Genomic DNA, 13,712 nt, shown 5'->3' on the forward strand with positions numbered 1-13,712 from the left:
GATTTAATTCTCGCAGTAGTAAATCATGGATATAATTAGCAAATGGAATACTGCTCAAGTAATTTATCATTATTTGGAGGGCACCATTCCAGAAAAAGACTGTAGGACCTGCAGACCTCCTGCACAGTTTTCAAATAAAGGGCCACAAATACAAACTCAATACAATATTGATACCAGAGAGAGAGAAAGAAAATTAGAGAGGGAAAGGGAGATAGAGAGAGACTACCGTGTTCTTTTCTTTTAACACAAGAGCGATTTTGAAGCATATTTAAAATAAACCATGCGAGATGAGCTTTTAACCCAATAAGTGCTTATCCTCTAAGCAGGATAACAAGGGCTTGGGCTGATTTAATAAGGAAACGTCCCTGATGCAAATGATCATTCTCAATTCCTTTAACTGGACAAAATTATATTCTAGGCCCAAAATTAGAGTGAAATTTGGGTGATTCGGTTTAAAAAAATAAAAAATTGTAAGGCTGTTAATGATGAAAATGGTTATCAACACCACCATTCCAAGTAAAATAAAAAACATAAGATGACATATAGAATCTTGGGCTTCAGACAGTTGAATATAACCAGTGACAGACCATAACGTTACAGTAAACAAATAGGTGGGTAAACTCTGATCGCCGGTCATGGTGAATAAAGTAACACTTCCTATACGTTCAATGCATTTTTCCCGCAAACAGTGGGTAAACTGTTAGGCAAAAAAAGTGGGCAAACTGTGTTCACTTGCATTTAATATTATAATAATATAATATATGCCATTTAGCAGAAGCTTTTACCCTCCACAACACCACTGAATATAACAGAACATATGATACCTATCTAAACAAACCGTGAAGAGTAATCAATGTACACATGGCTGGGAAATGTATACCGTAAAGGTGTGGTGTGGTGTGGTGTGGTGTGTGTGTGTGTGGTGTGGTGTGGTGTGGTGTGGTGTGTGTGTGTGTGTGTTCTTTGTGGACCATTTGGACTCACTAAGACATCTGCTCAATCATACGTCAGGGGCATGTGTGACATCTGGGGAATATACTGTATCCTGCCTTGCAACATTACACACAATTTACTGCTAAAGGTCATTATGTACCCGTTAATCCACTTTTAATTGATATCGGTGCAAACAGCACAACCTCTGTGAAACACAACAGATCTCCATGGGACAAAAGAAAGGAATTATAATTTCTCCTTGTTTAGAAATATACATTTCTCCCCCCCCCCAAAAAATGTAATATGTAGTAAAGAAAACATATTAAACACAATCAAGGGGAAAAAATTAAATACAAATTCATAAAATATGGGGGCAACTATTTCACGATCACCTGCCACATTACTATAAAAAAAGAGTATATTTTCATGAGAACTAATATAATGTTTAAATATAATCAATGGATTCATCCTCGCAGTGCTGAGACGTAGCGTTTGTTTTGCTCAACTTCTTTAAACAGTTCCTCTACTCCAACAGATTTCATCTGGATTTGGATGCTTTGTCACAGCTCCATAGTAACCACAGAATAAACACCCAGGGCCACTACAGAGGGGCAATTACAACAGTTAATAGATATGACATACTTGCAGATACATTTCCATATGGCTTTACGTAACGTTGAAAGGCGATATGCACTGGAAGAAGTGCTGTTATTCAAATCTTATCTGGGCAGAACTGGGGAAACCCGTCGGGGGAAAGGAACCGATCCAAACGCCTAACCTTTGAGTCAATGTTGAATAGCATTTAATAAGGCTGTTGGGTCAGCAACAAACATCAACATATGTGTTTACTATGCAGGAGTGTTGTTACATGCAAAGAGGTACTCGTTTGGAAAAAGGAGTAGGGGCTGTTGGTATTAAACCTGTCCATGAACGAGAAATTGAAATAACAGGAGAGAGAGAGAGAGAGAGAGAGAGAGAGAGAGAGAAAGAAACGGAGAGAGGGAGAGAAGGAGAGAGAGGGAGAGAAATGGAGAGCAAGATCATGGGTCCCTATTGATTGATTCTGATTGGGTTAAGGTTATGTGACATGGGCCAGGCCTGACTCTTTCTGTGTCCCCATTTAAAGGTGAGTGGAAACTCGACTGGTTATTTCCCCCTAAAGTTATGCGTAGCCATTGTCAAGAGCAAAGACCTTCTTTTTTTTTACACACACAGCTGCTTACTGCTAAATACTGCCTTGTCCAGAAGGGGACAATCTGTGTCTCTAATTGCTGTCACTGAAGCCTAGATTCATTATGTGACTTTCCCATTAAAATGTGAGCATTAATTTGTATAATGAAATATCACCCACTGCAGTGTTCATTAACTGTGGCCCCACACTGTATTCTGCACAATGTTAGCTACCTAGAAACTGTGGTTAATTTCACTAATGGATATTTTCCTACTCACTGTTCAAGAGGAAATTAATACTGTAACATTAGCTCTTTAACTTTTAGAGAAATTTAAATTCACTTCATTCCTTTCAACAAAATGTTAGCGAGTCATTAATCTAACATTGTGTTGCACATTGCGAGCACCTCCCGATAAGCAATGCCATTGTGCTGTTCAGACCGAATTAGGATGAAGGGCGCATCATGTCAGCTCCGAGTTCCACTGTTTTGCCATCAAGGAGGAATCTGCCCAGGATGTAAAAGTCATCGCCTTGATGTAATCATCATCATTTCAAACTGAAGTCAATCTGATAATGTACGAGTGATTTTAAAGGGCAACATCTTGTAGACACATCAGACGCTTTCTGTGCACGAAGTGACCATGCTGAGTTGTGCTTTACGCAGGACCTGCTGCACCGCGTACGTTTAACAGAGGGTCTGGGATCAGGCCTCTGTTTCCTATCTGCTGAAATATGGCCCTACTGGGGACCCTTACTCTACCACTCAAAACAGACATAACTCAGCCCCCCCTCTGTTAGGTAACAGATTTCCATGTCCCACCCCCTCTCTTGGCGGTGAGGTAATTCAGAGGTCTGCAGCATCAGGGTTGGGGCTGCTCTCGATGACCTGGATGTGCTATTTTACACAAAGATCCTAATTATGGTAGTGCACAAGTGCTCCTGCGCTACGCCGAGCGACGCTGGCTCCTTAATTCCCCCTCCAGACCAGAGGTATGTGGTCCTTATTAAAGGGGGAGGGGGGAGGCACAGTTTGGGTGGTCTCCCTTCTCTCTTTTTAAGTGCATGGCGAGAGAGAAAAAAAAAGAAAGGGGGAGAAAAAAAAAGCAAGCATTGATTTCCTCAGCTGCAAGAGATTTCCATCTTAAGTTCTGAAAACTTGCGCCATGCCTTTACTGGCACTTAAGGATGGCATTTTATTTTTTTTGGGGGGTGTCAAATGGTGTCTTCAGATGTCTACATCAGGCACTCTATACCCGAGAGCGTTCACAGATACACTGCAGAACAAGAACAGGGGCTGATAAGAAATGTAGTCCTAAAAACTCAAGAGATCTCCATGAGCATACTGGATGTACTCTGTCATTCCCAGGCCTAATCTGAGAACGAGAGAAAGCCATGCGGACTGAAGAGGTATTGTAGCGTGGTGTAGTAGACTGTCACTAGGGCGTACACTCAAGCTCTCCCCTCAGCCAAGTAATTAGAGCACGGCTCTGAAGAAATGCTAAACACTCGTTTCTAGGGTCATGCTCTTTTGTGTCTGATATGGGCTGACTCACAACATTATGCCATGGATTTTCACAGGCGGTCCAGTACAGTACTCTAAACTACATTCCAAGCAGTACTCCAAAGCTACAAGGTGCAAGGCAAAAACACACTCAATGCAGAAACATAGTGTAGAAACACGCTGTAACGTATAGCACATAGCGTGCTAGATTAGCCTGTTTGGACAATTAGCAGAGCCGACGTCGTTGATCTCAGGTGACCTTAGAATGGCCCGGATATTCACTGGGACATGTCTACCTTGCAGTGTAGTGTAGCGGGGTACAGTATAACAGCCTGCTCTGGTCAGTCGACACAGTGTCCACCTCATTACTCTCAATGGGACCACCTCCACCTCCCAGCAGCTAACACGGAAGGTTATCCAGGTAGAGACATATTTTGACACTCACATATGGATAAGATTAGAACAGTAGCTAAAGTGAACCACTGAATGCCATTGTCCCATGGATTACAGCACAGCTGTGTGCTTCGAATAACTTTTCCCGCCAATGGTATTGAACATGGCCAAATGGTGTTGACTCGAGTTGTAGGCAGAGATCGGTGGCAGAAGGCAAAATGGTGGTAGCAGTAATATCCAAGGGGAACTCACTCCACTGACCTGTGTGTATCCTCAGGTGGACCTTGAGGTGGTGGGAGGTACGGAAGGTCTTCCCACAGTAGGGGCAGTCCTTGATGGCCGAGCCCAGGCTCCTGTCCCTGTGCTGGGAGGGGGCCTGCTGAACACTCCCCGCCGCCTTCCCCAGGTCATCCCCGACATCTGGAGCAACAAGAGAGACACACACAGACAGACACACACGGTGGTGAGTGTCACTGCAAACCGTCACCATGTCAGAAAACACACTTTTCTTTGCCTTTGTCCTCCTTTTCCATCCAAATCTGCTAACACCACACAAAGTAAAACACATCAATGGGTTCACGTTTTGCCGCTACCCCCCCCCCCCCCCCCCCCACACCCGTTTCAAGCTGACAGAACGCTGACAGTTCATAAGCTTTCAGGCTCCTTTAGAAACACCGGGCCCGACCCCCTCCACACTCTCCCACTCCCGTCGTAATGTTTCATCCCCGCGATCATCATCTTCTGGTAGCATATGGCGGATTGTGTTGAAATGAACAATACAAGGAAAGAAACGTCTCTGTCAGCAGTGGGCCAACGCGTCTCCGCAGCGCCCTGGGTTTGACAGGTAGCGTCGCTACCTGTCAGAGATACGAGAGGGTGATAAGAGTGACCTCGCCCTGCTTGAACTGCCACTAATACCGCACAGACGTGTGGAGACCAACAACCGCTCTCCACATAATCACCCGCATCTCAGGAGGAACTGAAATAGATTTGAGAAGGGCTGACGGGGACAGAATTGTGAGGTGAGGACGTTGCCTCATGCGTTGATACGGGCCGTGACCTCACGACATGACCAACTAACTGTATAGACCGGTTGCTCAAGAAGTCCTTGTAAGCTCGGATGTGTTATGAAAGCTACACTCTGGTCAAGCAGAATGGCCGACGAGGTGGAGTGAATCTCCAGAGCCCGATGCCAACATGATAACCTTGTTCAACCGCATAGCCTGTCGCACCGTGGTTACTCAGGAAGAAGTACCGGTTCACAGTGAGATGAAGTATTCTGTTCATGGCTCCACCCCATCACCCCTTATGTTGCAAGCCAGTCAGTGCATGACCCACACCAAAGCCCACATACGGTTCTAGTCCGGCACATGACATTGTATGCGCGTGGGGAGGGTGAGCGTCTGAATAGAGCAGCCCACTTAGGCAACCATGCCACACAATCAAAAGCATTTCTTCCAGTAGCCTAATCTGTTTCTCTTTAAGAGTCAAATAAGGTTTAAAGGAAAGGCTGAAGTCAGCAAGTCCTCCTACTGCTGGCACTGATCACATGACTCTGCACCCACACTGCCTATAGTACAGTGTACTATTGTAATTATGTGCATGTGACCGCCCCAAGCCGACAGGCATACAGTATTGAACAGTTTATATATCCTTTACTGTAACAACCATAGCCCCGTTCACACTGTACACCCAATTCTGTTCTGCATGTGACCTTTCCAAACCCACCCTCTCCAAACCAAGGCCCAGACACAAGGCTTTTCTAATCAATAATCTCAACATGTCTGCAGTCCATATACAGACGTAGGACCTTCATTTGATCACCCTGTTGCAACTTTTCAACTTGTAGTGTGTTTAAAAAGGCTTCTAACGTTTGTCATTTCCACTTTTCCCTTCAGAAAAATGTATCAACTGCTACAAAACAAAATGTGCATGAATTATAATCCACATAATAGTTCACATTTCCTGTTGCTGCAGGATTATTTTCTTGCTATAGGAAACTGGCTCAAATTAAGGGCTAAGAAACAACAATAGCGTTTGCTGGCTGAGAGTATTTAGCACCTCAGAGCATAGTTTGTGCACCGATTTTACATGTAGAATCTACAGCTGCCGGTCCCCAAAGCACAACGCACAGACAATCGGCAGACGAACGCGAGATCCACATTCGGCGCCATGTGTTCGAGCCTTGAGATCCTACATCTGTACACATACTGCACTGTAGCCAAATTCTCCACAAACACATTTTACACCACTTGACATTTCCCCTCTTGGCAAAGTTTCCACCTCTCTCACATAGCAAACACAGCTCCACCTGTCCACCCCAGATGGAGTTGAATTGAACCCCTAAAAACACAGCTTATGGCCAGCCTCAACTTCTGGCCCTCTGTGTGACAGGGTTAATAGTGACCCTGTTCCAGGAAGAGGATGCACTCCAGCATCTAACAGTCCTTCAACAACGAAGGTTCCAATCGCTATACACTCGCACGCAAACAAATACTCAAGCACACCTGCACATATACTTTCCAACACTTCAATGTATCTGTTCATGTAAAGAAAGAGAGAGAGAGAGATAGATAGAGAGATAGAGAGATAGAGAGAGAGAGAGAGAGAGAGTCCCAGGCGATAGGCGTCCGGCGCGGTTGTCCTTAATCAGCTGACTGATCCCAAGCTTTTAATAGGGCTGTTCCAATTACTGTAAAAGTCATCCTGCGCTGTATAACCACAAATATTGACAGTTTATTGCGCAACACATTTATGACATTTGAAGGTCACCTCATACATTTACACGTGGTCTTCCAGGAGGAGTCTGGGACAGAGAGATTCTCGATAACTCCCTATATAACTATTCTCCACGCATTGATTTCCCATTGCTTTGCTCCTTTTTATGCAAAAGGGAAAATCTGCAAGAGAAACAACAATAAAAATGATTGTCACAGGCAAGCCATTGGCTTCATATATTACCCTGTTAAGTCTTGCAACCATAACTCCCAATGCTATCGCTCAGAGACGGCTACAGTGCACACACTGTTGGTGTACTGTTAGGCCACAGCTAGTGTTATACATGTTTAGTGCTTTAAGTTGGCTTAGGTCGAGTTAATGTTACCCAGAGGGGAGCGGAAAGCCTTCCATGGATATGGTCAGACGCTTTCACTGTTGTCATTTCTTAGTGATCAATGTCATTTCTACAATGACTATCCAATTTGTAAGTCGCTCTGGATAAGAGCGTCTGCTAAATGACTTAAATGTAAATGTATTGATCTAACACGCACGTTTAGCTGATAAATAAAATGACAATTGAATGAAACATCCTTAATACTACTGTACTTCTCTTACTACACACTGCAAACTGCAATGTTGTAGCTTGTTATTTTCCTTAGCTAATCTAATCTGCGTTATCAATACGTTGTCCTCTCTTCCGCCAAGCACTGCTTTTCCAGTTACATACAAACCGACACATCCAGGCTCTGTTGCAGTGGAATAATATCACACCCGTGCATATATAATTCAGGCTTTCTGATTTGAGAGCAGCTCTGATTTTATTGGGCTCATCCAAATGTAATGGAACATAACAGAACAAAGGGCTGAGATCAGATTGGAGCAGAGTTGTACAGGCCATCTGGGAGGAGGATGAGTATCAGTCATTCTGGCTGCTGTCTGCTGCACTACAGCTCTGACACCAGGAGCTCTGCTAGTGTCACAATAAAAATCTCCTCAACCAACCAAGGGGAAATGCCACAGGAGCCCACCAACACATGCAACACTCGTACCTGTTTGTGTGTGTGTGTGTGTGTGTGTGTGTGTGTGTGTGTGTGTGTGTGTGTGTGTGTGTGTGTGTGTGTGTGTGTGTGTGTGTGTGTGTGTGCACGCATGCGTGTCTGTCCTCTGAGACAGCCCCTCCAGACGGACCACACCCTGTTCCCATTAATGGATAAAACAACAACAAGAAAGAAATAACTGAGGGGAAAGGCCTCTTCCTTAATGGTGCTCTTTCAATCACACTTCCAGGCTAAATTGTTCTGTGGTTTTGATTACAGTGATATCACTTTCACAAAAAAAAAAAAAGATCAAATTGTGTCATAAAAACACAAGATGTCTCCCTCTCTCTCTCTCCATTATTCTAATGCATCACGTGTTCTGTCAAAGCCAGTGCCCTCTCCCTCTATGTAACTACGGTCACGGCGAGAAGAAAAAAAATGGTAAGGAAACGTGTGGATTTCAAAAAAAAAGAGAGAGCAAGTCAAATGTGATGACATCATTTGAAAGGCATTAGGCTTTTAAAAATGCGCCCGGGGGGAGTTGATTTCCTTACGCCGGTGCAACACAACACCATCCGGCTGATGCTCTGTTCTCTTTCTTTATTTGGACGGGTGCCATCTTTGTGAACGGCTGGTTCATGCGAGTTAATCAATTTGAGGTTTAGTTACACTGCTGAGTCTAGCATTCTAGCCACTGCTAAAAAGTAATCTGGACTCGCAGAATTTATTAACCAAACACCAATTATCATTAAACACCACTGCATTATCCCTGCTTTTACTACCTGACAAGGACTACTTAATGAAATTTTAGATTAAAGTTATTTAGTGTGTGATTTATGGGCACAAAACTCCTAATGCAGACCACTATGCAGATGCTAGTGAAAGCACTTTTTTTGTGTGTGTGTGTGTGGGGGGGGGGGTTGTACACCAGGGACCCAGAACCCTCTAAGGTATCACAGCAACCAGCTTCAGACCAGGAAAAACACAAGCATCTGAAAGACCACATGCACACGAGATGAACCCACTAGCACTTGGGCAGAGGTTGCTCTCAGTGACCCTGTGTAACAAAATGAAGTAAAACACAACGAGTAAGACAATCAGAAAGTGTTTACTCCCGTGATGTTTGTGAGATGAAACAGACGCAAAATGTGTTACATATAAGGCACGCGGGTAAACAGGGGCACCAGATGTTCTTTGATGTTAATAATGGCATTTATTATTAATATTAATTAGACCGAAATCAGCAATACATTTGGGCCATTTCCAAGTCAATTAAGCAAAATGGCATTCGGGAGATGTTGAAACTACATTTTAAGGCAGGTGTTCAGCAGTCCCCTTATAAAACATTTTCACAGCTACTGAAAAGAAACTATTTTAGACTGATTTTGTCTTTGTCGGCAGCCGGGTTTGTTTTCTTGCTCCAAGCAGCGCCATGATTGAAACCTTCATTTATATATTAACAGAAACCGTTCTGTTTTATTTCCATTGTCAATATAACATAAATAGCAGTGATTTGATCAGTATATTAATGATGAGGCTGTGTGCCTTGGCAGTGAGTTGCTTATGCGCATACATACACTGTATATGAGCCAGCAAAGTCCACACAGATTGACGAGAGAGATTAAACCAGATATGAAATCATGATAATAACAATTTGTGAAAACACCCTAGATTAAATCTACTGTTGACAAAATTATTTTAACAGCTGAATTCTAGGGTACGGTACACAAGTAGACACTTCAACACCAAATGCTGTTCTCAGTCTAGTCACTCCTCACAGACCAGCCGTGTACTAGGACCAGTACCCATGTCAACAGTAAGTACCAGTATGAAAAGAATGGAATTACAGAGCACATGGTAGTGCAACCCAGTGGGGGATGCGTTGTCTATATAATCCCGGACCCTATGTGTAAAGGGAAAATAATGTCGCTTTAAAGCTCCATCCTGTGTAATCTGGACCTTGAAAGGGAAGCCCCACCTCCAGCTCGGTCCGATTTTTGCAAGTCTTTTTTTAATTTTTTTAAAGCTCCACGAGGCTGAACCACACAATGGTACATTAACAATCTGTGCATTCATTTATCAGGGAGCTGGGTTTTGGACTCTGCGTTTATGGCGTACTGTACTTCTCATCGCCGGAAATGAAGGAACATGCCTCCTCTTGCAACCAAACATGCACCTGGGCCGCAGAGATGCTAATCACAAACATTTATATTTATTAGTACTGGTCTCAGTAAAATTGGTGTTAGGAAAGAAAGAGGAGGAAACATGTTCCCTTTTCTGCCTGCTGAAGGCAGAGGAGACATTTCTAAATTATATTGTAGCACACATTTATTTGCTTATTTGTTCCCAATTTTATTTTTTATTTTTTTTGATTGATGAAGAGGTAGGGGAAATTATGTTAAGTCAATTTTCTGTTTAATTTCCATATTTTATGGATTATTCCTCTGAATGAAACTGGAGTCAGAACTCCCTGATGCCAAATACCATACCTCTACAGCCTTATTGAACTACAACACATCACATCGTGTGGAGATCTCATTAATAAACTATAGGACCGGCCCACACAATAGATTCAATAGAATACATTATCAGACATATACTGTACACTAAACCTCTTTATATCAAAAATGTTTCATATCATGGTATCATTTTGGAGGATGGCTTAAGATACTGTTTAGGATGCATTCGACAGTGGACGTCCCCTTTGCTCTCCCCTCCCTACTTCCCCCCCCCCCCCTCTCTACCAGTGACAGAAGGTGCATCTCTCCCTCTGTAAAGGCTATGCCTCTGCCGAGCTAGGGGAACAGGCTTGGTGCCATAAGTTTCTCCCTGGCACGGGCCCATCTTTGTTTTCTCTTCTCAAGTCTGTTTCAGGCTTCAAAGAGCATTGAAAAAAAAAAACACCCAAACACAGCTAAAGAAGCACCGAGGTCTCACTAACGTTATCATTCTGCAGGATGATCACAGCTCCAGGGAGCGACGGCAGGACAGAGGGTTGGGAGTGGGACGGAGATGTCCACCCGGACGCCATTGTCTGGCCATTTGCATGAGGGGAGCAAGGGAGGAATGGGGGGCATTTGACTGGGCTGAAGGGACTTATTAAGGTGGGCGTCTTGTAGGACACAAAGGCCAGAAGGAGAGTTGGGGGAAGGGTATTAATCAGGGTAAATATTCATCATGCACACTGTTTGGCAGGAAGTGAGCAGTTATCATTAGTGAAGGCCGAGCAGATCCTGCTTTCTATGGATCCAGACTGGAGGAGGATGAACAGGAGGAGGGGGGAGGAGGGGCGGGGCGATAAGGTGAGTGAGGAAGAGAGAGGCCAGGAGATAAGAGAGCATATCCAGTACTGATGAACTGATAACTCATGTGTCCCTGTATAAAGGAGACATAGCATGTACTACGAGGACCGTAAACAAAACCACTCAGTGGTAACACAACCCGTGTTCCAGGAAGACCACATGTGACGTCTTCACAGTCCACTGTGTCAACGCTGCATGAATGCACTGTACCTTTAAAGACGGGGGGAAAAAAATCATTGTCTGCTATCATTGATTTCCTATTCATTTTCCAACACAGCAAATCAACAACAAGCACAATGGGCAATCATAAACTGCAGTTACAGATCCACATTCAAGGCTCTCTACCACCAGGTACAGTATATATATATATATATATATATATATATATATATATATATATATATATATATACACACACACACTATATGCTAGTCGAATATCTCATTCCAAAATCATGGGCATTAATATGGAGTTGGTCCCCCCTTTGCTGCTATAACAGCCTCCACTCTTCTGGGAAGGCTTTACACTAGATGCAGGAACATTGCTGCGAGGACTTGCTTCCATTCAGCCACAAGAGCATTAGTGAGGTCGGGCACTGATGTTGGGCAATTAGGCCTGGCTTGCATTCAGCATTCCAATTCATCCCAAAGGTGTTTGATGGGGTTGAGGTCAGGGCTCTGTGGAGGCCATTTCTGTATGGGCCTGGCTTTGCACACCGGGGCATTGTCAAGCTGAAACAGGAAAGAGCCTTCCCCAAACTGTTGCCACCAAGATAGAAGAACAGAATAGTCTAGAATGTCACTGTGTACTGTAGCGTTAAGATTTCCCTTAACTGGAACTAAGGTGCTTAGCCCGAACCATGAAAAACAGCCCCAGATCATTATTCCTCCTCCACCTAACTTCACAGTTGGCACTATGCATTCGGGCAGGTAGCGTTTTCCTGGCATCCTCCAAACCCAGATTCGTCCAGATGGTGAAGTGTAATTCATCACTCCAGAGAATGCGCTTCCACTGCTCCAGAGTCCAATTGCGGCGAGCTTTACACCACCAATATAAATAAAAACAGAAATACCTTATTTACATAAGTATTCAGACCCTTTGCTGAGACTCCAAATTGAGCTCATGTGCATAATTTGGAAATGCACAAACCTGTCTATATAAGGTCCCAAAGATGACAGTTCATGTCAGAGCAAAAACAAAGCTATGAGGTCGAAGTAATTGTCAGTAGAGCTCCGAGACAGGATTGTGTCGAGACCCAGCTCTGGGGAAGGGTACCAAAACATTTCTGCAGCATTGAAGGTCCCCAAAAACACAGCGGCCTCCATCATTCTTAAATGGAAGAAGTTTGGAACCAAGAAGACTTTTTCTAGAGCTAGCAGACCGACAAAACTGAGCAATCGGGGGGAAGGACCTTGGTCAGGGAGGTGACCAAGAATCCAATGGTCACTTTGGCAGAGCTCCAAAAGGACAACTTTCTCTGCAGTACTCCACCAATCAGGACTTTATGGTAGAGTGGCCAGACGGAAGCCACTCCTCAGTAAAAGGCAGATGACAGCCCACTTGGAGTTTGCTAAAAGGCACCTAAAGGACTCTCAGATCATGAGAAACAAGATTCTCTGGTCTGATGAAACCAAGATTGAACTCTTTGGCCTGAATGCCAAGAGTCACGTCTGGAGGAAACCTGGCACCATCCCTACGGTGATGCATGGTGGTGGCAGTTTCATGCTGTGGGGATTTTTTTCAGGGGCAGGAACTGGAAGAACAGTCAGGATCGAGGGAAAGATAAACGGAGCAAAGATCCTTGATGGAAACCTGCTCCAGAGCGCTCAGGACTTCAGACTGGGGTGAAGGTTCACCTTCAAACAGAACAACGACCCTAAGCACACAGCCAAGACAACGCAGGAGTGCCTTCAGGACAAGTCTCTGAATGTCCTTGAGTGGCCCAGCCAGAGCCCGGACTTGAACCCGGTAGAACATCTCTGGAGAGACCTGAAAATAGCTGTGCAGCGACGCTCCCCATCTGACCTGACAGAGCTTTAGAGGATCTGCAGAGAAGAATGTGACAAACTCCCTAAATACAGGTGTGCCAAGCTTGTAGTGTTATACCGAAGAAGACTCGAGGCTATAATCGCTGCCAAAGGTGCTTCAACGAAGTACTGAGTAAAGGGTCTGAATATTATTGTAAATGTTATATTTCATAATTTTTTTTTTATATTTGAAAAAATGAGAAAAAACTGTTTTTTGTTTTGTCATTACGTGGTATTGTGTGTTGATTGATGAGCATTTTTTTTTTCATTTTTTAAAATCAATTTTAGAATAAGACTGTAACATAACAAACTGTGCAAAAGGTCAATGGGTCTGAATACTTTCCGAAAACACTGTATAGTATATATATCACTACCGTTAAAACGTTTGGGGTAACTTTGAAATGTTTTCCATGAAAACATACATGAAATGAGTTGCAAAATTAACAGGAAATATAGTCAAGACGTTGACAAGGTTATAAATAATGATTTTTAATTGAAATAATAATTATGTCCTTCAAACTTTGCTCTCGTCAAAGAATCCTCCATTTCGCAGCAATAACAGTCTTGCAGACCTTTGGCATTCTAGGTGTCAATTTGTTGAGGTAATCTGAAGAGATTTAACCGCATGCT

The 13,712-nt window shown here is 43.6% G+C and overlaps 1 protein-coding gene across 6 annotated transcripts in view; it reads right to left on the reverse strand.

Moving 5' to 3' along the window:
* Positions 1–13,712, reverse strand: part of LOC135504769 (zinc finger protein 536-like) — a 210,389-nt gene that overhangs the window by 70,760 nt on the left and 125,917 nt on the right. For all 6 annotated transcript variants that reach the window (XM_064923645.1, XM_064923638.1, XM_064923631.1 and 3 more), the window contains one exon: positions 4,260–4,418. In XM_064923645.1, the coding sequence (XP_064779717.1) occupies positions 4,260–4,418 (159 nt within the window). The remainder of the gene's footprint in view (positions 1–4,259; positions 4,419–13,712) is intronic.

The sequence above is a fragment of the Oncorhynchus masou genome, chromosome 2 (assembly GCF_036934945.1).
Source record: "Oncorhynchus masou masou isolate Uvic2021 chromosome 2, UVic_Omas_1.1, whole genome shotgun sequence".
In the NCBI taxonomy this organism is placed as follows: Eukaryota; Metazoa; Chordata; class Actinopteri; order Salmoniformes; family Salmonidae; genus Oncorhynchus; species Oncorhynchus masou.